Consider the following 26,000-nt stretch of genomic DNA (forward strand, 5'->3'; position numbering starts at 1 on the left):
ATTGATTTCAAATTATTATATATAATAAATTTATTATTTTTATAATAATCATATTAAAAATTATACTAATCTATTTATTTCTCTTAAAATATTCTTAACTTTTTGTTAATATTAATATTTTTTGTCTCATCTTAATTACTTATATTATGAAATAAAGTCCTTTTTCAATGTTTATTTTAAATTAAAAATGCTATTTTCTATTAAATCTCATTAGTTATATTATTGTAGTTATTTATATAAATTTATTTTATATATTTCCCTTATAATTTTACTTGTTTAAAATTATATTTTTAATTTTTAGTTAATTTTTTTATGAAAAATACTCACCCACTGAGCAGAATGGTCACTAATTTTATTTGATTGGAATTTAGTTTTTATGTTTAACATTTAAATGAATATCTTCAAAAGGTGGATACTATTTTAAGATGTTTCAAATATTACAATTGATAATAAAGTGTATATATATATAATAACAAATTAACAACAAAATAAGAAAGAGAAAGGAAAGCTGAGATTCAAATGCACCACTACAACCCTGGAACAACCATGTAGTTTTCTACACTTAATTTCTTTTGAGTACTATGATGTTCTAAAATGAACTTAGCAAATGACACATGCATTAGGATTCTCTTCCACACTTATGTAATAATAAGCCGGTTGCCTCATCTGATTATGCATGTGGTGGTAGGCTTCGTATGCCTTCACCATATCATCCAAGTTCTGATGATTTTGATTCTCTGCTACTGCTGGCTTCTTTTTCTCCTCCTTATTATTCTTTCCCTTATTCTCCTCCTTGGCTGGTCCAACAGAGACTATGTCAGTGTGACACAGCTTCCTCAGCTTCCCCACTGCAACCACAGGGTCGATGTCTCCAATTAAGGTCAATTTTTGCTCTTTCATATCCACTGAGACTGATTCAACCCCTGCAATAATCATTTATCACCCCCCAAATCATTCAATCTTGAATACTATATAAAACAAAATTTCTTTGTTCTAAGAAACCAAAGAGAGATTGAAATCAAAATTCATACCTGAAAGATTGGAGACTACCTTCATGGCTTTTTTCTTAATTTTGTCATCATGTAGTTCCACACTTAGCACAACTTTCTGTCACAAGAGTAAAAAAATCAGATGAATGTTAGGACTAAATTAATTAGGACCCTTATAATAAAAACTTGTAAGAATTAAAATGACAAAACCAATCTTCACTATAATATTAATTAAAAGAGAGGGAAAGCCTTGGTTGAAATTTTGAAACGAGATCTCAAAGAGTGCTTGTACGTAAAAAGTAAAGATGAAGATAAAGATAATAGCTGATGATGAGTGATGCATGGAATTCGAAACAACAATACTAAGAAAGAAGTCATGAGTCATATGACAGCGAATTCTCACATTCATTGACGCGGTTGCTGAGAAAAGCCAAACAAGAGTCCAAGTGAAGGAGGTCACTGTTTTGAAGTAGTGTACTGAATGAAGCTCTGTTTGATGATATTTAAAGAAAATAAAATAAATCTAAACAGAGAGGCAAGAGAGTGAGACAGAGAAAGTCAACTAAGTCTAGGTTGATTCTCACTGAAACTCCCCAACTCATGATGAATTAGGTGAATTTTAAATTGAATTATAATAAGTAGGTAAAATAAAATATTAATTTACTAATAATTCGTTGAAAATATATTTAATTCTTTTTTAACCTATCTATAGTTCATTTGACTATTATTTGTTTTAGTAAAAATTGTAAAAAAGAAATGAAAATGGGGGAGACATGGTGAATTTCATAGTCTACAAAAGTTTGGTGCTTGATGCGAATTGATCCAATGATCCTATCCATATATGTAGTATATAACTGTTGATCATATCCATACATATAACTTACTCCATTATTCAATAACTTTTAAGTTTCCATTAAATAACTTTTTTCTCAAAATAACTATTGGATTAATGGTTCTTTTTCACATTGATAATATCTATCCAAAATTTAATATTAATCTAAAATAATTTAATACAACATTCATATACACAAAAATGGATATAATACACACTTTTCATACAAATATGACATTTTTATTATTATTATTATTATTATTAGAACTAAGATAAAATATAGTTGTAATTCAATGTTAAAATTAATAAAATTTACATTTTATTTAAAATTATTAATAGTGTAGCAATTAATATAAATTATATCAATGTAATTTAATCTATTTCTCACTTCTTAAGAATTCTTAAGAATAATTGTGTCAAAACTCACTATCACATTAAAATACTCTTTTATATAAAGAAAAATATAGTACTTAATTATTGTTCTACTTTTTTTTTATAAAAAAATATCTCTCTACAATTTTTTTTTATAAAAATATAGGGAGGCCTTTTCCTTGTATCCATACATCCTTCCTCTCACATGAAAGTCAATTAAGTGTAGGATGATTCTCAGTAAAACTCCCCGTCAAGTTTCACTAAATTATAGTTTTTGAATATAATACAATATTATTATCCTACTTTTATATAAAAATAAAATCTCTTTATGTAAATTTTTTAATTAAAAAATCAAGTGAGGCCTCTTTCTTGGATCCATACTTCTTCTCACATGAATTTTATCAGTAATGAAAAATGTGTTCCTTGATAATAACTTAGATTATCTACTAGCTCATTAAAAAAAAAAAAACATTATCTACACTAGTATACCTAGTGTGTGCATGTGTAACTCACATAAAATTAATATTCTAAAAACTAATTCAATTCTTTTCAATTTAATATTGTTCTCCCTCTGTGCATATAAAGACATGAAATTTAAAAGTTGCCATACTGTTATGATGATCATTACAAAGAAATGGTATCTGTTCTTCATCAATGTATCCTAATTTGATACTCCTACAAGAATGGTAAAAAAAAAAACATTCATTAAAATTTCTAACCATTTATTTATATAACACACATTTCATCCGTGATGAGTTTTTTTATATATATAATATATCCACAGTAAGACTGACTCCTGTAGTTTTATTAAGCTCTCCCAAATATCTCAATCAACACTTTAATAGTTGATTCTTAAGACTAACATGTTTTTTATGGAGATCGAATAATTGAAACACTTTTATGTATGTTGTCTTCTAATGACCAAAACCGAAAAACAAAACACACTTTGTAATATTGAAAGAAACACACCTGCACATATATATTAAAATTACACTCAAATTTACTCAATCGCCGAATATTTCTTAGTTGTTACTTATAAGTAAGACAACAAGATTCTGGATAAGTTTTGTTTGAAACCAACAAAATCTAAGCATGTATACCATACTAATCTTACTGTTTGGCCACACTAGCTAGCTATCCCTCAATTTAAAATTTAAATCATTAGAAGAAACGGAGATAATACAAATACAATATATATTTTTTTGGAATAATTTGTTTGATCCAACCTAGTAATAAAAAATTTAGATAATGACACAGCTATTAGGATCCTCTTCCACACTTATGGCACTGTAATATGGATTGTATTGTGGTTTCATCTGATAATAATAGGCATGGGTTTGATAGAACTTGAGTTGATCTGCCACGATTTCGCTTGGTGGATTTTTTTTCTTGTCATCTTCCTTTTTATCATCTTTTTTAGGCTCTTCCTTCTTTTCCTCTTTTGCTGGTCCAACTGAAACTATTTCTGCGTGACAAAGCTTCCTCAGCTTGGCTGCTACTTTTACTGGATCAATGTCCCCAATTACGGTCAATTTCTTGTCTTTCATGTCCACAGAAACTGACTCAACCCCTGCAACAATATTCCAAATACAATTTTAGTATATCACTAAATATCAATCAATCATTGATGTTAAATCAAAGTTTTGTTTCTTGAAACAAAAACCAGTTTCAGTCAATCTAAATCTAATCCACTGAATAGAGTGAAAGAAAAGAATCTTTGCCTTTATTGCAATATTTTCTTGTTATTTTTTTCCCCCCTTTGTCTTTTCAATTTCATGTTGATTTTGATTTTGATTACCTCTCTTTTTTTTTTTTTTCTCAATTGGTTAGAGCATTGAAAGAAGAGAAGCCAAAGAGAGAAGGGACATTAGAAATTGAAATCCAATTGAATACCTGAAATGCCAGAGACAACCTTCATAGCTTTTTGCTTGATTTTGTCTTCATGTACTTCCACCTTCAACACAACTTTCTGTTACAGCAAAATCAAATACTTGTTAGAACTTTACAACACTTTTCAAGTCCATTTAGTACAGAAACGATCAAAGACAAAAGCACATGTTAAAACTACAACTCTGAATTATGAGTCTCAAAGTATGAATATCTAAGAAGAATTATGAAGAAACCAAATTGGAACACCGACCTTCATTGTTATTGAAGTTTCTGAGAGCTAAGATAGAAAGAAGGACTGTTAGTGAAAATTGCAAAAGGGAAAATGAGAAAAGGGGGATTAAAAAGACAGCTGAGAGAGGAAGAGATGGTTTCTAATTTCAAAAATGAAGATGTGAAACGAAGAAAAGACTCGGGAACATTTATAGTAGATGGTAGGACTAGAGAGGAGCATAGACAAGTCAACCCAACAAGTTTACGCAAATAGTGTGTGGCTTTCCTATCTTCATTAATTGGTACTGCAATATTTTTTAGTTTTCCAAAAATTTAAAGTTAGAGAAGTATTAGATTACAATATTTGATATAAATTTTTTTATTTTTTTCAGAAATTACAACATATATGTTACAGTCTTTAAAGTTAGAGTATATTAGATTGCATTTGATGACTTTTATTATATAAAAAAATTATTGTTATTAAATTTGTTAAACTTTATTCAAATTATATTTTTATATATAAATTTACAATTGTTTGTTTGATTAAAAATGTAGCGTAGCCTCAATTATTTAGGAGAAAAGTACTTTTCAACAAAAAGGGCGTGCTAACTTTCCAGGAAAGTGTAATGTTATTTCGTGTTTGGATCCGTAGAAAATGATTTGAGTCGCCAGTGGATAAGAAGTCTAAGAACTTCTGTTGTGGAGACTGTAGGGTCTTGGTGAATGATGAGGACAACATTTCGTTGCACATTCGTCTCCGTGTCTGCCCCATCCTAACTTTTTCTTTCTTAGTCCTTCATTGATATAGTGACGTGCGTGTCACATGTACAATTTAACCTTTGCATCGTCATAAATAGGAGTGCTTAAAATAAATTTTAATGTGTAGATACTTGAATTATTCAGTGATTTTTAATTAAGTTTTAGGTTATTATTTTTTAATTAGGTCATCGAATCTATATTTTATTTTTAATTAAATTTTTTATTTATAAAACTCAGAACTAAAGACTTTAAGGTTTCGAACTCATTTTAACTTTCACTTAGGCTAATACATGTTAGTCTACATTATAATACTTCACTAAAAAACTAATAAAAGAATTAACTTCTAACAAGGAGGTCTAGAATTATCCCCTAATTATTGCTAACACTCCACTTGGGGTTCTCTATGTGTCTTTCTCTCTTTGCAACTCATACTAGGGCTCCCCAAATTGGTTGTAAAATCTTTGTGCAAGATAACTTGTCAATTTTCCTAATTAACAAGAGTTGACGGTCTCAACTTAGGATGTGTTTGAAAGGAAAAAGAGAAATAATTGATTTTTTTTTTTGAACTCACATCTTATACTCTCCTTTAATTAAACAAATTATTATGTTTTTATCATCTTTATTTTTATCCTTTAAACTAAACACATTCTTAATTTCATCAAGTTGCATCTGCCTAACATGTCAAGGCCAGATAAGAAAAAAAATCAGCATTATAAGTCAGGATAAAAATAAAGAGAGATAGTAGATACATTGATAGAATTGACAACAATAATGACGATGATAAAAAAAAGTTACAAAACACAAAATATATTTTATTATTCATTGATAAACTTTTTAAAAAAATAAAATAAGAGTGACAGTTTAAAAGTAATTTTTTGCGATCCGTCCCCGACCTTCTCTCTATATATTAAAAAATTTAGAAATAACTATACTTATATGATGATAATTTAGTTTATATTCAAACAAAATGTCTCTTTCTTTCTTTCTTTCATAGTGTATCCACAGGAAGACTATAACTCTTCTAGTATTATTGTGAGTAAGCTCTGCTAAATATCTAAATTGACATTTTATACATGTGTCTTCGAATGACCAAAAAATTCTACTTGTAATAGTGAAAGAAACACGCTTGACGCTTGCACATAAATTAAAAGTGGAGAAAACGACAATCATTAAAAGGCAGAGAGCCAAATACTCAATCGGCGAATTTTTCATAGTTATTACATATGAATTCTTATCAAGATTCTGCATAAGTCTTAAGTTTGAAACCAACAACATAGAATCCTGTACACCATACTCCTTACTGATTTTGAAAACACAATCCTCGATCTAAAATCACAAGAAACGGATCGAGAAAAGGTAAATACAATATATGTATATTTGGTTTAATATTTTTAATCCGACTTGGTAATAAAAATTTAGACGATGACACAGTTATTAGGATCCTCTTCCATACTGATGGCACTGTAATATGGATTGTAGTGTGGTTTCGACGGATAATAACAATAGACATAATAGGGTTGATGGAACTTGAGTAGATCAGATGGCACAATTTCTGTTAGAACAAAGGAGAATGTGGATGAAAGTTTGACAAAAAGAAAGAAAAAAAGACTTCAAGTCTCACATCGCTCAGGATAAACACTTGAATAATGTTTCACTTCCTATATATAGAGAGCTTCTTTCTTCTTTTTTCCTTACCCCAGTTGAGAAGTATTTCCTCAACTTTTCTTTCTCCCTCTCATATTTGAGTCGATGCATTTCTGACAAACTTCTCCCTCTTTCTGTCGCTCTAAAATTTTCGGTTGGCTATAATAGTAACTTTTCAAGCCATATTTTTTGGTTGGCTATAAGAGTGACTTTTTAAGTCATATTTTCGATTGGTTATAATAGTGACTTTTCAAGTCATATTTTTCGGTTGGCTATTAGAGTGACTTTTCAAGTCATATTTTTGGTTGGCTGTTAAAGTGATTTTTCAAGTCATATTTTCGGGTGGCTTTAGAGTGACTTCTCAAATACAAGAGAGTGTAATTCTAGAAAAGGTTCTCTCGGTGCAGTGGGAATCTTATACAGTAATTTGGGCTGTTTTATCCTGGGGACTTCGTGGTAGATAGTCTGCTTGCATAATTTTTGGCAGTGCCACGAAACGTCTTAAAAAAAGCGACATTGTCCGCGACTCAGCCAATAATTTTCTCGGTTTGCCATAAGCTATTGTTACAACAATTTCTTTTGCTGAATCTTTTTTAGGTTCTTCCTTCTTCTCCTCTTTTGTTGGTCCAACAAAAACTATGTCTGCGTGACAAAGCTGCTTCCTTAGCTTGGCTACTACTTTTACTGGATCAATGTCCCCAATTATGGTCAATTTCTTGTCTTTCGTGTCTGCAGAAACTAACTCAACCCCTGAAACAATATTTCAAATACAACCTTAGTATATCACTAAATATCAATGACAATGAACCATTGATGTTATATGATCTGAATTGAGTGAAAGAAAGAAGCTTGGCCCTCATTGCAATCTTTTCTTTTTCTTGTTTTTTTGTTTGTCTTTTTATTTTGATTTTGAAAGCAGAGAAGCTGAAGAGAGGAGAAACATCAGAAGTTGAATTGAATTGAATACCTAAAATGCCAGAGACAGCCTTCATAGCTTTTTTCTTGATTTTGTCATCATGTATTTCCACCTTCAACACAACTTTCTGTTAAGGAAAAATCAAACACTTGTTAGTACTACTCAACAACTCTTAGCATAATAGATAGAGGCTTGATCATGATTAACTCAACTTGATCAACCTTTGTGTGTAACTAGAGTTAGCTTAGTTAGTTGTGAGTTGGTTATTCTTGTAACTAACTATATAACCAGTTGTAATAACAAAAACCCATGTAAGCTGATTTATTTTATGCTAATCAAAACTTCATCTTCCTCATTTTCTCTCTTGCTTTCCCTGCAAGCTATCTCGAGCTTACATCTATCCATGGATGGTACTAGTTCTTTTAACAACACTCACTTTTGGAAGTATTAATATAATATATATATATATATATATATATATATATATATATATATATGTAAGAAGAATTAATTAAGAGTCTCAAATTGGAAGACGTACTGACCTTCATATTGTCACTGTACGAAGTTTGTGAGAGCTAAAATAGGGGAGTGTTAGTGAAAACTACGAAAAAGGTAAAAGAGAGTTGAAAAGTAAGAAAAATGAAAAAGTTGCGATTTGAAGATGATAAGGTTGAGGAGGAATTTATAATTGAGGAGGGTTGTAACTTGTAAGAGAAATAGAGACGAAAAGGGTGTGGCAACTTTCCAGGAAGGGGTCTTAGGATCCCTTCAAGTAATGAAGACTTCGTACGGTACGGTCTTAATGGTCAATGCTGAATGATGAGGCCACCGTTTCGTTGCACATTCCTTTCCGTGTCTGCCCCATCAATTATATGTACAATTACGACTTTTAAGAGTTATCTACTGTCTAAAGTAAAACTATATTTAACAAAATTAGCTATATAAAAAAAAAGCTAATTAGATGCTGTACTACCTACCTGAAAATATAAAATTATACAAAGACATATATTTATGTAATGTTTTTATACAAATTTTAATTTAATTTTCTTAATAAAAATATTTTTTATAGTATTTAGAATTTTAGTATTAAATTAATTTAAACACATGTAATTTTTTTATAAAATATTCAAAATAAATAAATAAAATTACATAAATTTATTATATATCACTATCAATATCATATAATAAAAAGGTATAAATGAGAAAATTATATCATATATATATATAAATAAAAATAATAAATTTTTATCTTACACAGAAACGATTATAAAGGAAATTTAATAGATGTTTAAGGAAAAAAATTAAATAAATATAAAAAGTTAAAAGTTCGCATATTAAAAAATATACTTCAAGTATAAGTTATTAAAAAAACTCATTTATCAAATAGAAATAAATTTTTTCAACTGGTCTAACTAAAATACATTTTCAATTATATAAGATCAAACAAAGCAGTAAAAAGCCAACAGCAAAGCTTCCATAAACATAAAGCTGAGCCCTTCCTAAGATTTTATGCTAGTCACGAATTGAATTATTTTTATTAATAAAAACTAAATAAATTAATAATTAATATTTGTATAAAAAAATTAGTTAGATCGGAATACCCTTGCAGGAAGAAGCTGTATTCCCGAAATAAGATACTAAGAGATAGCCAAAGGATACACCCACACTTGCACAAACACACATTCTCAAAGCCAAAACATGCCAAGTACCAACGGGTTCAGAAACCAAACAGGATAAGGAATATGTAACTCTTTTATTCCTTTTACCCGATTCCTCATCCACTTCCATTAGATTATTTTAACCTGCTCCACTTGTAAATATCTATACGTTTGGTTTCACATTAATTAATAGATTCTACTTTTAAAATTGATTGTAAAATTAAAATAATTTAAGATAATTTTGATGTTGGCATGGATCAAAATTTTGTATTTACTATTAACTTGTTGAAATAAAAAAAAATTCAAACATAAATTACTTTACCTCAAAATTAATTTTAAAATGAATTTTATAAACACTCTCACACACATGCACACATTGTGTGTTGTTCTTTGTTGTTCTGTCCCACTCATGATTATATATAAAACTCAAATGAAAAAACTCCTAAACATTTAGAAATTTAATTTAGATGAGTTGATATTAATAATAACTTATTATTTTGATGAGTAATTTCTTCAGACAAAAACAGATTATAGATTATGTAAAGAATTATTTTGAATCTTCCTTATCAGATTTTATATTTCACTTGTTAGATTTCAGAATTTCATTGTGTTTAACAATAAAATATGATGAATTTTGCATAATATATCTGACACATACATCACATCATGAAAAATGAATACATGTTTTTAGCTGATACTTAGTATTAACAATAGGTCTCAAAAAGTATCTAACTTTTTTTACATATTTAATTTAATTTGTACCCTTTCAAGATAAGGAACCAAGACATATATATGTTTGAAATAAATTCTATTTTGAGAGAGTTGAAAAAACTACTATCTTAGTAAAAGGCTCTATACACTATTTTTTAAGGCAGTTTTTTTTATAGACAATTTTACAAGGTTAAAACTATTATATATTTGAACCCTGAAAGTATGGGTAAAAATGGGTATCTTAATCCAAAATAAAATTACATGACTGTTACACAAAATCCTATGGTGTTATCGTCACTCCTATGAAGCTTGATAGCAAACATCCAACGAGAATGTATCATGAGTCCCTTTTTTTTTAAAATCAGCAAACAAAATATATATTACTATAGAGGGCACAAAGGCCAATATAAAATGAGCAGCAAATGTCCCTGAACATTGTTTCTTCAACAAAGGTTAAAGGATATTTATATAGGAAGCATATAAATATTCCCTAACCAATGTCATCATACATCCAGAAAAAGAAAATTAGTGTTTTTTGTAGAGCTCAACTTTAATGGTCATAACTCATACGAGTTGCACCAATAGAAACATCAATCTTCCAACCCATATATACTCAGGGATAGCAGACTCACTTAATTAGCACGGTTTCAGAGTTCCATCATAAATGTGGTTGGGTGCATGCCGACATTTTAAAAGGCAGGATTTAAATGAACATAACTCTGTGATAGTATCATCATCAGCCCGAGGCTGATACACGATCCTGCAAGCTCTAAAAAGAACACTGTTATGTTCCTAGAATTCGAGGACTAAGAAACCTTCAGAAAAGAAAATGAATATTAAGAAGAGGGAATTCTGATTATATTTCTCTGCTTACTTTTCCTTACGTGATTTCTTTATATAGAGCTTTAGTGCTAACAGCATTCCTATTGATTCTGATTACAGGGCATAACCGAAAAGATTTGCTCATAACAGAATTATAAGAATAGCAGACAAGGTGATTTTTGGGAGCCAATAACATCCTGCCACGTCAGCATTCCCTTAGTCAGGATATTACACGTAATCCTTCAGATATTGAAGTTTGTTCACCACCCTCCTTTGCCTTTGATTCGTGTCTGTGGCTTGTTCTGATTGTGCTTCTGCTGGCGGTGCTTGCAATTGTGGTGCCTCATGTGTTCTGTTCATAACAAACACTTTTACTCATACTCTTCAGCAGCAATCATCTAGCTATTCCCGAGATATTCCTTCATATTCATCTCCCATTGGGCAAAGGTACCCACATCAACAGCCATCAAGTTCTTCAACCAAAACCACCCAAAGAACTTCACATCTTGAATCAGCTTCTCTTTGTCAAGGGAGACATTGTTAAAGACAATGTTGTTGCGATTTTTCCAAATATTCCAGACCACTTATGACCGGCTGCATATGTTGAATTGGAGCCCCAGTGTTGAAGGAAAGACATAACATAATTATAATCAGCACATTCCATAACTTGAATGACGACACTTTATGTCAATTCGGATAAGGACACTTTTACCTTGACCAAGTTTCCTAAAATATAAATTGCAAAGCAACAAAAGCAATATTTTATTATTAAATAGAGTTTGATCAACCATCTCTGTCTATAACCACCCAAATCAATTAATCATTTCAGTTAATTCACGTGCATTGGAATAATACTAAAAACTAAGGTACATAGCATATCAACATTTTTTTTTTCATTTGAATGTGTCCATCTCTAAGATGAGTATGGGAGGAACCTTAAGCAATATCTCTTGTCAAGATATTGACGTGTTATTAGGGTATATCTCTCATCCAACTTCCTTTATTCCTTTTCTTTCTTTCCGAATAACTTCACAAACCTAGCACGAAGTGAAAGAGACCAAACCTCAACTCCCATGAATTTGGGCTTGTTCAAAAGTATCTTAAGGAATGAAATCAAACGTAGACTCAATCTTGCCAATAGGAAAATGAGAATATAAAAGATGATGTCATTTAGTTTTCTTTTATCATTCTAGGACATATTTGTCCTCATGAACAATATCTTTGTCCAAATAAAGCATTTTCTCAAGAATGATGAGCTACTTGTTATTTCTTTCATTCAACACATGACTAAACTTTCAACCAAACTTTGAGCCATGCTCCGAAGTTAGTTACTTGAACCATTTTGGGCAAATAATAGTGCTACAATGACCTAAATGATTAACCATGCATATAGACTCAACACAAGAGAATGAATGAATCAAACAAAAGTGAGTCATCCCTTTATATAACCTTTTTCAAGTGAAGAGTGTTATTAATTTAGGGAATGAAAGACAATAAATACTAAAAATAATAATGCCCAATTAGGAGAAACGAACAAGTAGTAGAAATAAAAAAACATAGGAAACACACATGTCGAAAGAACTCGAAGATTGCAATTCTCAAGGTCACAAAAGATTTTGAGCTAATGTACTTTGGCTTAATTTCGTTTAACCAAGAGCAATCTTAAAGTAAACAATCTTGAAAATCACGAATATCTACAACTTGACATGTCGAGTTGGGGACATATGTTTCAGATTGGATTTGAGACTTAATCTATATAAAGAGCTATTTTGATTTAAAGTATCACCTTAACTTACCAAAGTTTACTATAAACAATTCATCAACATAAACTTTACAATTGTTTTAAATTTGTTCGATTGTGTTATTGGTTCGCATACGTATAAATTAGTTGGACCATGTAAAAGTCACTTAATGCCTTGGACCTAGACGAAATCATTTACTAGATTGAGTTTGATAACACTAAATTGGACCAACGGACAAAACCCACATTCGTAATCAGATGAGGAAGAAGAAACCTTCAAAATTGGCACATACCGGGCCTACCAACAAGAGGAAGAGATGTAGTGCACGGGAAAAATATTTTGAGAGAAACTACGACAATACATATGCATATAGGTTGGAATCAATGTGACTAGGGGTATCAGGTGGCACAATGGTTAGTTCCATTTTTTAAAAATTTATTTAAGTTATTGTAAAAATTGTTTTGTGACCTTTTTAAAATATATTAAAAAATATTTTATCCATTATTTAATTTATTATACTCATATATTATTTTTATACTCAATATATTTATGTATTTTCCTATTGACAAAAAATTAGTTATACATTTTTTTTCACGTATTATGTATGTTAAAGTTAAATTTTCTTGGTTTTTTTCCTCCTCTAAAGTCGAAATTTTGGCTTGTGACTACAAAGAACTGGAAAAAAAAAAAAAAAACAAAGAAAAGAAAAAAGTTGTTCAAGAAAAGCCAGGATTTCGATGGTGACCTCACAATTTCAAATGCAAGACCTAATGCTTCCATCTTCAAAGTGTATGAGAATAAGTTTGTGCATCTATTGTAACTTTTCCTTGAAAGAAGATTGAGGCGCATCCCAGACCATTTGTTTAGCTCTGAAGAGAATAGTCACTAGAGTCTTCTATACTACACATGCACTTTGGACAAAAGTAACTTTTGTTAATTTACACAACCACGGTCTAATTTATTAATGCATTCTAAAAAAATGTCTGTTGTATGCTTTTTAATTTGGACAAATCATGCTTGATGTTTAATGAAATTGTTCCGGAAAGATATCTCAGGATGAGATACATTCCATTCCACCACACCTCAAGAAACTTTCTTAACATGTTTTAAATGCTTTTTGTTGTTTGACACCAATGAATTGCATGCATACCCATAGTTGGTGATGAGCGATGTAATTTCTGCATAAACAGGAATATCACTTAATAAAGTGGATTTACCACAACACAGGAAAGTGCAATAACCAAAATATGAAGAGAGACAAAAGAGCAGAGTTAGCTAGACAATTGAGAAACAAACAAAATGGAAAAGGAAAGAATGGCAACGGGGCATTGGGTCCTCAAAACGTGAGATGGACATGGGCCCATCACATTTTTTGAGTGGGCCCATCACGTAGACCTTACAACGACGAAGGCCTTGTGGGCCGAAGCCTTTGTGTCCCAACCCACCCTTTGGTCGACACGTTACAAACCACTTAATTGCCACTTTCCCTGTCGTTTTTGTACAACATATCAAAGGACTAACCGACTCTGCTTTCCCCTCGTTCATGGAGCATTTATCAACTGCCCTCTGGACCATGGAACTCCAATGTTACTTTCCTTAACTACTCCAACCAAAAAAATAAAAAAAGAAAGAAAAGTCTTGAAATGAAATATAAAAATATATACGCAAATGTTTTTATTTAAATCCTACGCCTATTTCAATACTTTATTTTTTTTTATAAAGATGATAGGTATTTTTTACGGAAAAAATCTTGCTTAAATCTAATTATATAAGACTAATATATGGACTTAGTTAAAAAATTTGCAAGTTTCTTTTGATTAATCATATGACCAGTGGTACGTGTGTCCTGGTGATTGCATTAGAAACTAAAATAATGCATTCAAAGACAGGGGTAAATGTGCATGTGCAAAAGAATATCGTGTTAATGACAGGCTCATGTCCAGGCAGAAAATTCTTCAATTTGTAATTTTTAAGGTTGACTTTTGTAAAAGTGACAGGTGTGATATTATTTTGTAACATTTGAGCTAGCTAAGACAGTCGTTGATATTGGCTGAGGTTGAGTAACCTTTATAACAGTGGGTTAAGAGATATTAATATCTAGCATTGGTATCTAATATTAATTAACCATTGTATATCTTTTTTTTGTAACTTATTAAGGTATTTATGGTACCATTTAATAAAAAATCTTCTTCACCGATTTTTTTTAAGTTATATAAAAATAATATCAACAATAAATTTCTTTTTTAAATATTTAACGTAATTCAAAATTATTAGTTAAACTAAAAAAATATATCTATATCTATATATATAGAGAGAGAGATTTCTTATTAATTTTCCAATCAATTTTTTTTAATTAAACATATCGCAAAGCCGACAAATAGGAAATAAAATTGCTTATTTTGGTGAAATTAAAATTTAAGATCGATAGTACTTTCTTCGGATATTTTACCTTTGCACCTAACAATGGTTTTATTTTTTGGATAAGCTGCACCTAACAATAATGGTGTGATTAGGCTACATTATGAATTCATAAATATGGAGTGAAGAAGATATCGTTTCGCAATCTGATATTTTTCTTATAACTGTTCGTATATCTTGCCTTTTCAAAATCAATAGTGTGTTGTAATGATCATGTACTCAATTCTAAAATCAAGAAGGTCTTGCCAAGAACTAAATTCAAAACCAGATAACTATTTGTTTTGTATTTATTCTGCTTTTAAAGTCATGTTGCGCATGATGCTGATTAACTCCCATCGAATGAACAGTGTCCTATCATAATTCTTTCTTGGCCCCGAGCACACACGACATGAACACTGTGTCACACAGGAAATGAGACATGACACATCTTGTAAAGAAACTATTATTATCCCAAGTGTGCTTTTGGATTAGGAGATATTTTGCTAAAAAAAAACACCGTCACAATCTTCCACATGAATTTATTTTCTCTAATTCTATCATAAATGACCTAATAACTATAATTTGTCTTTAATTATACTAACCCAACTACAAAGCAATCCAAATATCAGGGGACAATAATATTTAAAAACATTAAAAATGGAAATGGAAATAATTAATGTAATACAAGCAGTCTAAAGGATACTTGGGATTCATTAAAAAATAGTAAATAGGAAATAATAGAAATATTTATCTCAAAAGAGTAAACTTCACTTGATAAGAGCAAGTGTAGAACTAGAAGTGAGCCATAGTCATAGAAATCAAATGCATTATTGGACACTTAAAAAATATCCAAATTATATCCTAAGGCCTCTTTCATTCTACAGAAAATGGAAGAAAAACACATAACATAAGAATCGGAAGCTTAATTACAACGCGAACCTTAAAAACGCGAAATTCAGAAAAAAGGCTTTGGAAATTTTAATGTGTTAGATGATGAGGTGGCAAAGGGGGATTTGGATTGGTGATTGCAAAGTACGAAGTGAAAAACTGAATGTATTGGGTAACAACCTCTTATAAATACTTTGTGGTTCAGCATCAGTTCTGACTAACAGCTGCATCTCTCTCTCTCTCTCTCTCTCTCTACACATAACACAAACCTTAAAGCTTGAAACTTTTTACTAAGCAGAGGACCATGGTGTCAAAAAATCCGAACCCCTCTGAGGCTTTAAACTTGGACCCCTCCGGCATGTCGCTCCCCGGAATCCTCCCCTTCGCCGCCGCCGCCGCCGCCGCAGTTTCCTTTGAGGATCCTGCTAAGAAGACTCGCAAGCCTTACACTATCACCAAGTCTAGGGAGAGTTGGACCGAACCTGAGCACGACAAGTTCCTTGAAGCTCTTCAATTGTATGTGAATTTTTACTTCTTTTTTTAATTAGGATTAGTGTGTGGATTTTGAAGCTCATTTGAGACACGAGTTTTAGTTGTAAACCGTATAGAAGGTTTTAAATTGCGGTTAAGGTCGTGCATTTCTTGATATTATGGGAAACTATAGATAAATGTGGTGGCTACAATTGTGGTCTGGGACACCCCCAGAAACCTTAACATTGCGGCCAAAATTGTGGTCGTGGACCGTTTTTTAAAACCTTAGTCATGTTCATATGTGTGTTGTGTTTTGTGATGGTTTTAGGTAGCTGCTTATGAAGGATTTACGTATTTTACTATTTTAGATGGGTTTAGTGTTAGGGGGCAGGGGTAGGATTTTTATTACTGTTATTATTATTATAATTAGAAATAGTAGTATTTGGAAATGACTTGACTTGGAACAATTTTCAATTTGTTGAGTCACGAGTAACACATTACACTATGGTTGTATTGCTGGATTGGATTCTACTTTTTCTATGGCTGGTTTTGACTGTTCTGTATTGCATTGTATGAGACTCATTGTAGGGGAGAGAATCAGAAGGAAATTAGGCGTTTTTTTAATTCTTTTTGAAGTATTTTCATTAGCTGCTGAAATTGACACATCTATTTCTTCATGGTACCAAAGCATCACCTTATACATAAACCTTGTCCGTATAGAATCATTTTGAAGGAGATGGATTTGGATATGTTAATTAGCAAGAATCTTGTGCATTACACAGGTTTTTTTTTAGTTTAGCTCATATATAAAAGGTAAAATCAAAGTAAGAAAAGATGTAAATTTATAAAATGATATGCAGGATTAATTAAAGTAAGATTTATAAAATATAGATTCAAAGATAAAAATTAAAATTATGAAGATCATACGAGTAATTTCTTCGAAAGGATTTGAATTTAAAATTAAAAAAAAAGTTAAGAATGATTATTTTAATCTTTAAGGGAGAATAGACAAAAAAAGAAAAAAAAAATCCTTACTCCAATTTAAGGGATGGGTTAGGCAAGTGATAGAGCAAAGGTGGAATATGGAATGTCACTTGTTCAGGGGAGAGAATGGTAATAATGCTCAGTAGCTTTATATACTAAAGTTGCACTCAATTCTAAGTTAGTTCAACTGATAAACTCTGTTCCGTTTACGTTGGAATCCTCTGAACACTTACATTACTAATGGGATTTTGTGGGTTTAATGAGTTGAAAATAGCTTCCCTTCTGATCACCAGTACCTTCCCTACCACCCAAATTCAGACACCGGGACAATTGGACTAATCACCTTTGGTTTGTAACAGCAATAGCATGGTAAATATAGGATTTATTCATGATATATTGCAGATTCGTCAGAGCTCAAGTTAATGTAAATGCCTCTTACAGTAATAATTTTCTTGATATTACTTAATAAATTTACATCATTAGAAACAAAAGATAGAAGTTAAATCTTGGGAGAGGTTAAGAAATCCTCCTAAATAGAAAATAATGAGAAGAAAACTGTGAGCAGTAGCAGGGAAAATGCAACTGAGCTGGGGCTGATCTCTTTGTGTTTCAATAATAAATTTCCCTTGAAACACCATAAGAAAGGAACCAAAGAGAAACCATAAAGGCATAAACACTAACCTATCGAACAACAAATTTAAAGGGAAAGTGACACCCTTGAAAATACTGTCATTCCTTATTTCCTCTCTAACCAAATATACCTGAAAAGTACCAAGTTGTTTAAATTGTAAATTTTGATAATAACTTTAAGAATATATAATTTCCTATTCCTTAACAAAATTTACAGTGTCAAATTAAGATAATCGTTTGTTTTCCCTTTTCTGGCCTTAGTATCATCCTTTTGCATTATCTCATTGTTTTGTATTTTCATTCTTTATCCAGATTTGACCGTGACTGGAAAAAGATTGAAGCATTTGTTGGATCAAAGACAGTTATCCAGGTAATTTCAAATGCAATCTGTGACAGGATGTTTACATTAGCTAGTTTCTGGGTTGGGTTAGCCATAAATGTTCTGGATTGAATTAGGCATGTTATAGTTTTTGAAGTGTGTTTGATTATGTTACATTTAGGATTTTGACACTTTCCAAATAAAGTATTGGTTATTGGACATGAAATGCCAAAAAAAAAAGGATATTTTCCTTTCTTTCCTTTCCTTTATTGCTTTAGGAGTGGTTTGTTGAACCAATGGTCCATAAAACATTTCTTTTTCTTTTGTGAGAAAAAAATGTGTAACTTAATAACCATACCACCTAGAGCTGTTCATTTGAAAGAAGTTCCAATTTCGAATAACATCCATTTAAGATTCATTCAAGCTATTATTTATCAGTTCCATGTGCGTGCTATATAAGGATCAACCTGAGCTGAAACTTTTTAGTATGTGCATGCTTTATAAAGAAAACACTTGTGCTGAAACTTTTAAGCATGTCAAGCTATTATTTATGAGTTCCATGTGCAATTGTGCATGTTATATAAAGAAATCACTTGTGCTGAAAATTTCTGTTGAGTTTTCAGCTTTCTAAAATGTGGACAAAGCACATGCTCATCATGTTTCTTGTTGAAATTCAATTTAGTAGAGAAGAATGGAGATGGCATGGATTAAAATTTGTGAACACTTGGTCATAAAAACTTTTATATCATGTCAAGGAACCAACTACCCTATAAGTTTTATTTGTTAGATTGAGAATGGTTTTATTGTCTTCGGAAGAATAATGCATTTTTCCTACTGTATACCATCATTTCACTAACTTGAAAGGCAGAAGACCTTTTATGTTGTTAACAGGAAGGGGAAAAAAAGTCTAGGGAAATATGTTAGAATCTCTTGAATATTCATTGGTTGAGTGTTTGCAGCTTAAATGGACTAAAAATCTGAGTATATATGGGAGTTATATGAATTGTTGAGATTTCTTCTATTTTTCGATTTCTCAAATACCTATAAGGACTGAAAAATTGCTACTGATTTTTTAGATACGTAGCCATGCTCAAAAATACTTTCTAAAAGTTCAGAAGAGTGGGACAAGTGAACATCTTCCTCCACCCAGACCAAAAAGAAAAGCTGTTCATCCATATCCTCAGAAAGCTTCAAAAAATGGTTAGAATCTTCACTATATTTTTTGCTACACAATTTAGTGCATTTGTATCTAATAATTGTTAGTGATATTTGGCAGTTCCAGTACTGTCACAGGTATCAGGATCCTTTCAATCTTCATCAGCTTTGCTTGAACCTGGATACATATTAAAGCATGACTCTTCAGCAATGCCTAAAACTTCTATTATTGACACTACAGTGTCTTCCTGGTCAAACAACTATCTGCAGAAAACCACCAACGTATTGCATGGTACTAAAGGCTGAACTTTCTGTACTTAAAATTTAGATTATATAATCGTGGAAATAGTTATGAATGTTATTTGCATAATTTTCTGAAGATACTAATTAATTTATTGTGTATATCATATCTTGTTTTTCAGGGCAAAAACAAAAAGTGAATAATTGTTGCAGTAGCAGTGAAAGTCCAAGAGCACAGTTGGTTGGTGAATCTAATGGTCGAGGGAATAATAGCCATCCATTGAGAGGTAAGGGTTTAATGATTTTATTTCTAATTTTGTTGTCTTCTTCAATTATGATTGACTAAGAGTAACTTAGGACTCTATTTCCCATCACCTTAGGACATGAATCTTGATTATGATTGTCCAAGTCTCCAAAATATTGATTTGAACTGCGCTTTAACTGCCAAATCATTTATAAGCTTTAGGTTTTATCAAAATTTAGTGGTACTCTTCATATAATATTTACTAATAGCACCTTTGATTTATCATATTTGATGTGATGCGGTCCTGTGTCTGGAACATTTTGTCATTTTAATGTTTACTCACCATGTGGAAATGACAGTGTGTCGTGTTTTTCTTGTTTTGTGAACAATTTAATCTTTACATCTAGAAAGCTGTCTTGGCCCTGAAGGAGTCATAACTCCCACAGACCACCCACTTTGACATGTAGACATCCTTTTGAAAATTTATTCGCCAATATCCTTAATAATTTCTCTTTTGTCCAAGGAAGTTTCACATGATATTTGTAGTTTTTTTCTCAATATTTTTAATTTCAATTTAATTTTTATCTTCTTCCTGTTGTTTAATGTAGTTCTTCCGGATTTTGCTGAAGTATACAACTTCATTGGCAGTGTATTTGATCCAAATATAACTGGACATGTACAGAAACTAAAAAGGATGGACCCTATAGATGTTGAGACGGTACGTAGATGTTAGTGTGTTTTCTTTTTTTGTCAATGACTCTTTCCTATTCTTCCTTTTGACAGTCTAATCATTTTTTCATTTTCTTCTAGCAATTAATTGCTACTCCTTAAGTGGAGTTAAGACATCGAGGCTTTATTTCTGGCACTGAAGCCTTTGTGTTAATTTGTGTCAACTGTTACCACGATATAAGTGAACTTAAGCTTCAAAGTTCTAATACATTTATTCTCTCTCTGACCTTGGCTATATTCAGGTGCTATTGTTGATGAGAAACCTGTCTATCAATTTAGCAAGCCCAGATTTTGAGGACCATGTAAGTATTCATGTCAACTATCTTTGTATTACTATTACTATTTACTACTTGAGCTTTGACCACCCTCTCTTTAAGGCAACATCAAAGTTTGAGTATTTTTTTCATTACCTTGTCTGGGGATTCTTAGCTTGAGATGGTCCCTATATGTTCCTCATCTATTCAAAACTGTCCATTTCACGTCATGCTCCTATAATAAATGCATCATAAATGGGTTGGAATTTTCACCTCAGTAGAAACTTGAATGACTAAAGCTGACATCAAATTTTCATGCAGAGAAGGCTGCTCGCATCATATGAGGTGGAACCTGAGGTCGATAAATACATCAATGCAGATCGAACCATGCTTGATGTGCGGTTAAAGAGTGCTACTTAGGTGGGCAGAGGCAGAAAATGGCTTTGTTTTCAGCTACTGAATGCAGTCGGGAAAATTTTTGCAAGGCATGGCAACTGGCTGAAGTAAAAATGATGCTGCTCGTCATCTTGGCTAAGCAACACTTTTAATTCTCTTAATTCAATTTGGTTATGTATATAGTAAAAGAAATTAATGTGGAAATGTATAGGGTACATAGTTTTCAATAGGTATGCACAGTACTAGATATCTGTGCTATAGATTTAGCCAAATGTCTAGTATCTGGAAAGCGAGGCAGTTCACTATTAAACACTTTCTAACATTGTACAGCATAAAAATTTTGAGCGCTTTGTGTAATAAGAGACTCAACCGAGATTTGTTCAGCTCATATGCCTAGCATTATTGGATTGGAGTGTTATATTTTAAGGTGCAGGTCAATTTGGTGAAAGAATTAACTTGAAATCCAACTGGATACTAAAAATGACTAGAGCTTCACTTTGTCACGCAAAGGAATACAAAATAATAAAAGGAATGGTAGGGTAAAAGCTGAGACGACAAAATTAATAGTCACACGTGAAGAAACGGTGTCAGTTACTCTTACAAGCGTCGCACTAACATATGAAGAGATCATGTATTGCTACTGTAACTACTATGTTATAGCCTGCTGTTTACTAATGCATCATTCTAGTTATGAAATTTCCATTTTCCATGTACATCGTCTACTAACTATATTTGATTCTGACTGTAACTAGGAGAGGTCTATTTACACAGCTTCACAATTATTTCACTACCAAATATGAAAATTCTGGGTAGCCAATTGTCATCTATGTACCATTGTTCATACCGCACTACTATTCCATCTTCGCCTCAGCTGGTGCTGGTTGTGGTCAAAAGTCTGCCGCTAGAAACCTTGCACATGAGGGTGCCAGTGACTTGATCGCAATTTCTCTTCAATGAAACTATCAACTAGAGCTGGATTGATGTTGCCATCACCTTGGAAATCTAACAATGGGTAGAATATTATCAGTAACTATTACACCATTTAAATTTCAGTTCTATATGACTTGTATAAAACAATACGCAAGTGATTTCTTACCGGGACTTGGTTTTACAAAATCCCCATAGTTTTTTGGTTCCTGATATGCAAAGGGACGAGTCTGCATTGAATTTAGCTTTTGTGTGCAAGAAGCCATCTGGAGTGCTGGCAGATTCGGTGTTAGTCCACTTTGTAATGAGCAGAGATTAAGTTTGCCTGGATTTATAATCTGCTGGAGCATTGATTGACTAACTTCATGATCAAACCTTTTCAGTTCGTCATGATTAAGAGGGAGAGGTTGAGAAAATGTGTTGGATGGGAAAGAGTGGGAATAAAAAGAATATATGGCTGAATCAATGGAGTTTCTTTGAAATTTATCATGGTCTTGTGGATCCCTCTCTGGATTCAACTGATTGGAGCAGAACTTTGGGGGAGTTTTCTGTGCATGCATAGAGTGGGAAAAGCGCCCCAATCCAGCTCCATGGTGCACTATTGGATCATCCACATGGGGTGTAGAAATTTCATCATTGAGTATAAACTCCACTAGCTTCTCAACCATTTCACGAGGTGAGCTTGGGCTAAACACATCAGCTTCAATTAGATTGCTTTCCGGGCTGCTAGACATGGAACTATCAAACACTGTCAAATTTTCCACATCAGGCATCAAGAATAGTTCATCAAATGTAATTAAACTGTCCTCGTCAGGCAAACAAAGTTCAAAGCTCGAATTTGATTCTCCATCAGAACTACAGCTGAAAGATTCTGATTCCAACTCCTGGTGAATTTGGAAATCAGGGCAGGATGGATTTTGGTTCATCCTAACTGAAATGCCTTTACAATATACCGTAGATGATTCACAGTCATCAATCAATGAAGCAAACTGTTTTCCCTTTTCCACACTAGTAGGAGAGATATATGCCTCCAAGGGATCATTTGTTGAAATTTTTCCTGGAGAATAATAGACACTAACAGGTGAATTGCTTAATTGCAACTCCATGAAACCTTGTTCATGTGCCACTTCACAATGATTCTTGTGATTTCCACAGTTATCTTTGCTTAAGAAGCTTGGAGGCATGCTTTTCTTTAGGGATTCCTTAACATGGGCAATTCCTTCTAGATCTTCCACATCCAAGTTGGAACGTTCTTTAGGGTGCACAACTTTATCAGTCTGATTTACAGTTTTCAGCCCTGGATTTACTGTTCCAACAGTAGTTAAATCTTGCACTTGCTGGAGTGGGGTAGGACAATTTTTAGCAGTCTCTAGCAGTTTGGGTGGAAGACCAGCATCACCTCTTACAGGTCCTTGAATGTGACTTGATTTCTGTGAAGCATCTAATTGCTTACTGATTACACTTGAAGTAAACTGCAAGTTCTTCGAGTTTCCTTTTGCTGGGGACATCAGAAATTCGTCTCGAGAATCCTTGGAACCAGCATTTTTGCTAGAATGCCATTTGTCCTCCTTTGTCACACTGACAGTGTCTGCATATGAATTCTCTTAATATAAATATACGCACTTCGTTAAAAATCTCTAGTGGTTTCTTTATTTATCAACTCATATAAGCTGAACAGAATCAGATACTCATTGTTAAGAAAAATTATATAATAATCTTGAATATGACAAGTTGACAACATAAGAAGACAATGAAGAATCACATGAAAAGAGATTTGACCTTTTCTCCATGTTTCCCGATCTGCTCTCTCTTGATCTGTACACTCAGAAGATTCAGATGTGTCACCATTAAGCGAGTCATTGCCATCTCTAATTGAAGTACGTGCCTGAAAAAGAACATGATATTATGGAACCTTGACACAGCAGAAATAAATGGTTGCTTTTGCTTGCCTAAATCTACCTTCATGGGAACCATATTGGTAGATACTCTGTTCCTAAGTTTTATATAAAAGCTAAAATCAGACCTTGTAGCGACATGGAGGCCTATACGGTTCATCACTTCTATGCAGTAGTTGACTAACATCATCCACAACGTTCGGAGATAATTGTTGGGGCACACTTTGACATTTGTAATCTGTGCGAAAGCATGAACATTTGAAGATATTTGTGTCAAACGAAACCAATATGCAATGATCATCAATAATATACATTAATGACAAGAAGCTTGGCTAATAAACAGATAAACGATTCTTCAATAGAAACATTACACACCTGGAGCACATAAAGGTGAAGACAAAAGGCCGGGTGCCTCGTCAACCACACTGTCAAAGAAACAGGCACAAATAAATTAAGAGGTAATCCTCTAAAACCACAATAGCATAAGAGTTTTTTATACATAAATTTTAACCATGGAATTAAGGGCTGAGCCTCCAACGGTGATTTTACTATGCTGTCCGCTATGTCTAAGGAGAGAAGAAATTCTCTTGCATATGAAATTTTTGCCCGCCTGCAACACCAAATCAAACGAAAGGATCTTAATTTAACTCGAGACATAGCATTGTCTTACTTAGTTGCTAAGAAAAAAGTTGAAGAATCACTAAGTCAAAATTTTCACCATTAGTTGCATAACTCTGGATCCTCACCAAACTAAAGCATAGGTGAAAAATATCTTTAAAGATTCAACTGAGTTCGAACGATTTGCATTTATAAATTAGAAAAAGAATAAGAATAAGGTAAACGTATTTTTTTTAATACGACTCTGTAGTTTCTTAGCAACTAATAATAAAGAAATAATAAGAAATCACTAACAAGTAAAAACGAAGCACAAGCTTAAAACATGCAATAAAATAAGATCAAGAAAATATATTAATATAATAATCATTCGAAGCAAGAGAATATTAATACAATAATCATTAGGATCAAGAAAATATTAATATAATAATCTTTCGTCAGTGTTTACTTGTTAGGATCTAGGACGTCAACATCAGAAGGAGACGGCGTCGAGAATGTCGCGGTTCCACTTTCTCGGCTCATTTTCTCGGGAAAATACTTCGTCAACGATTATTGACGCAAAGACGTTAGAATCTCTGGAATAACCTAGCTAGAGTTTTTGAAGCAACAAGACTTGGACTAAACCTTGCAAGAATGATGTTAAACGCGTCAAGAAGAAGCTACTAAAAAACCTAAAAGGATGAAGATCTCGCCTAAGAGTAAATGCAATAGTTTGTAGAACTATCTGTAATTTTTACGAAGAGAAAAATGAAAACGAAAATAGCAATGATAACAAAAGCGGGAATAGCAGGAACACCGCCGTCGGGGAGTGACGGAGGAGGAGGTAAACGAAACATTTTCTTTTCTTTCTTTCTTTTTCTCTGCTTTCTCAGGAAAACAACATGTGTGAGAGAGAAAATGGGAATGGAAGAAGAAACGAAAAGCTTGGGGAAGAAGGAAGAAGGAAGCGAGAGTGAGAATCTATTATTTGTAGACACACTCCATGCGTTTTACTCTGCCTATTAGTACTTTACCACTCACTCACGCTTTTTTTAATAGTTTGTTTCTTTCTTTTTACTATACACATTTTAGTGTGTATATATATTTTGCTATACATTTTAGTATACAAATAGCATGAATTAATGTTTTTTTATTACTAATAAAGAAGAAGAGCAATTATGAATAAAAATGAAAAATAAGATTAAAAAAAAGGTCAATAGTTGAATAAACATTGAAAATATAGGGTTAGTTAATTAAGACTGTACTTCAATGAATGCTTAAAAGTGTGACCAACATAACCATGGTGAGGCCAACTAAAAAAGATGCATATCT

The 26,000-nt window shown here is 32.1% G+C and overlaps 5 protein-coding genes across 7 annotated transcripts; 1 reads left to right on the forward strand and 4 right to left on the reverse strand.

Annotated features, from left to right (window-relative positions):
• Window positions 1-400: 400 nt before the first annotated feature.
• LOC100793345 (heavy metal-associated isoprenylated plant protein 39) lies at window positions 401-1,764 on the reverse strand. Its single transcript, XM_003535546.5, has 3 exons — window positions 1,393-1,764; window positions 1,032-1,107; window positions 401-923 (listed from the first exon to the last, which is right to left on the reverse strand). Exons 1-3 carry the CDS (start codon window positions 1,396-1,398, stop codon window positions 601-603), a joined length of 405 nt encoding a protein of 134 aa, XP_003535594.1. The 5' UTR covers window positions 1,399-1,764; the 3' UTR covers window positions 401-600.
• A 1,397-nt stretch (window positions 1,765-3,161) lies between these two features.
• Window positions 3,162-4,467, reverse strand: LOC100306170 (heavy-metal-associated domain-containing protein). Its single transcript, NM_001251739.2, has 3 exons — window positions 4,334-4,467; window positions 4,087-4,162; window positions 3,162-3,763 (listed from the first exon to the last, which is right to left on the reverse strand). Exons 1-3 carry the CDS (start codon window positions 4,337-4,339, stop codon window positions 3,435-3,437), a joined length of 411 nt encoding a protein of 136 aa, NP_001238668.1. The 5' UTR covers window positions 4,340-4,467; the 3' UTR covers window positions 3,162-3,434.
• A 1,799-nt stretch (window positions 4,468-6,266) lies between these two features.
• On the reverse strand, window positions 6,267-8,306 carry LOC100793876 (heavy metal-associated isoprenylated plant protein 39-like). Its single transcript, XM_006589458.3, has 3 exons — window positions 8,155-8,306; window positions 7,664-7,739; window positions 6,267-7,446 (listed from the first exon to the last, which is right to left on the reverse strand). The coding sequence occupies exons 1-3, from the start codon at window positions 8,158-8,160 to the stop codon at window positions 7,112-7,114; spliced, it is 417 nt and encodes a 138-aa protein (XP_006589521.2). The 5' UTR covers window positions 8,161-8,306; the 3' UTR covers window positions 6,267-7,111.
• Window positions 8,307-16,028: 7,722 nt separating this feature from the next.
• Window positions 16,029-21,635, forward strand: LOC100794389 (protein REVEILLE 6). 3 transcript variants are annotated; one of them, XM_006589460.4, is made up of 8 exons: window positions 16,029-16,346; window positions 18,228-18,285; window positions 19,311-19,434; window positions 19,517-19,681; window positions 19,812-19,916; window positions 20,482-20,591; window positions 20,845-20,904; window positions 21,178-21,635. In XM_006589460.4, the coding sequence occupies exons 1-8, from the start codon at window positions 16,135-16,137 to the stop codon at window positions 21,274-21,276; spliced, it is 933 nt and encodes a 310-aa protein (XP_006589523.1). In that variant the 5' UTR covers window positions 16,029-16,134; the 3' UTR covers window positions 21,277-21,635. The 3 variants fall into 3 exon arrangements, with proteins under 3 accessions (XP_006589523.1, XP_006589524.1, XP_006589522.1); XM_006589461.4 differs by having other exon boundaries at window positions 16,031-16,346; window positions 19,511-19,681; window positions 21,183-21,635; XM_006589459.4 differs by having other exon boundaries at window positions 16,032-16,346; window positions 19,511-19,681.
• Window positions 21,636-21,755: 120 nt separating this feature from the next.
• LOC102659389 (uncharacterized) lies at window positions 21,756-25,689 on the reverse strand. The gene is made up of 7 exons (XM_006589462.3): window positions 25,138-25,689; window positions 24,586-24,684; window positions 24,450-24,499; window positions 24,203-24,312; window positions 23,959-24,064; window positions 22,349-23,767; window positions 21,756-22,254 (listed from the first exon to the last, which is right to left on the reverse strand). The coding sequence occupies exons 1-7, from the start codon at window positions 25,209-25,211 to the stop codon at window positions 22,154-22,156; spliced, it is 1,959 nt and encodes a 652-aa protein (XP_006589525.2). The 5' UTR covers window positions 25,212-25,689; the 3' UTR covers window positions 21,756-22,153.
• Between the last annotated feature and the right edge of the window lie 311 nt (window positions 25,690-26,000).

Source organism: Glycine max, chromosome 10, assembly GCF_000004515.6.
Source record: "Glycine max cultivar Williams 82 chromosome 10, Glycine_max_v4.0, whole genome shotgun sequence".
In the NCBI taxonomy this organism is placed as follows: domain Eukaryota; kingdom Viridiplantae; phylum Streptophyta; class Magnoliopsida; order Fabales; family Fabaceae; genus Glycine; species Glycine max.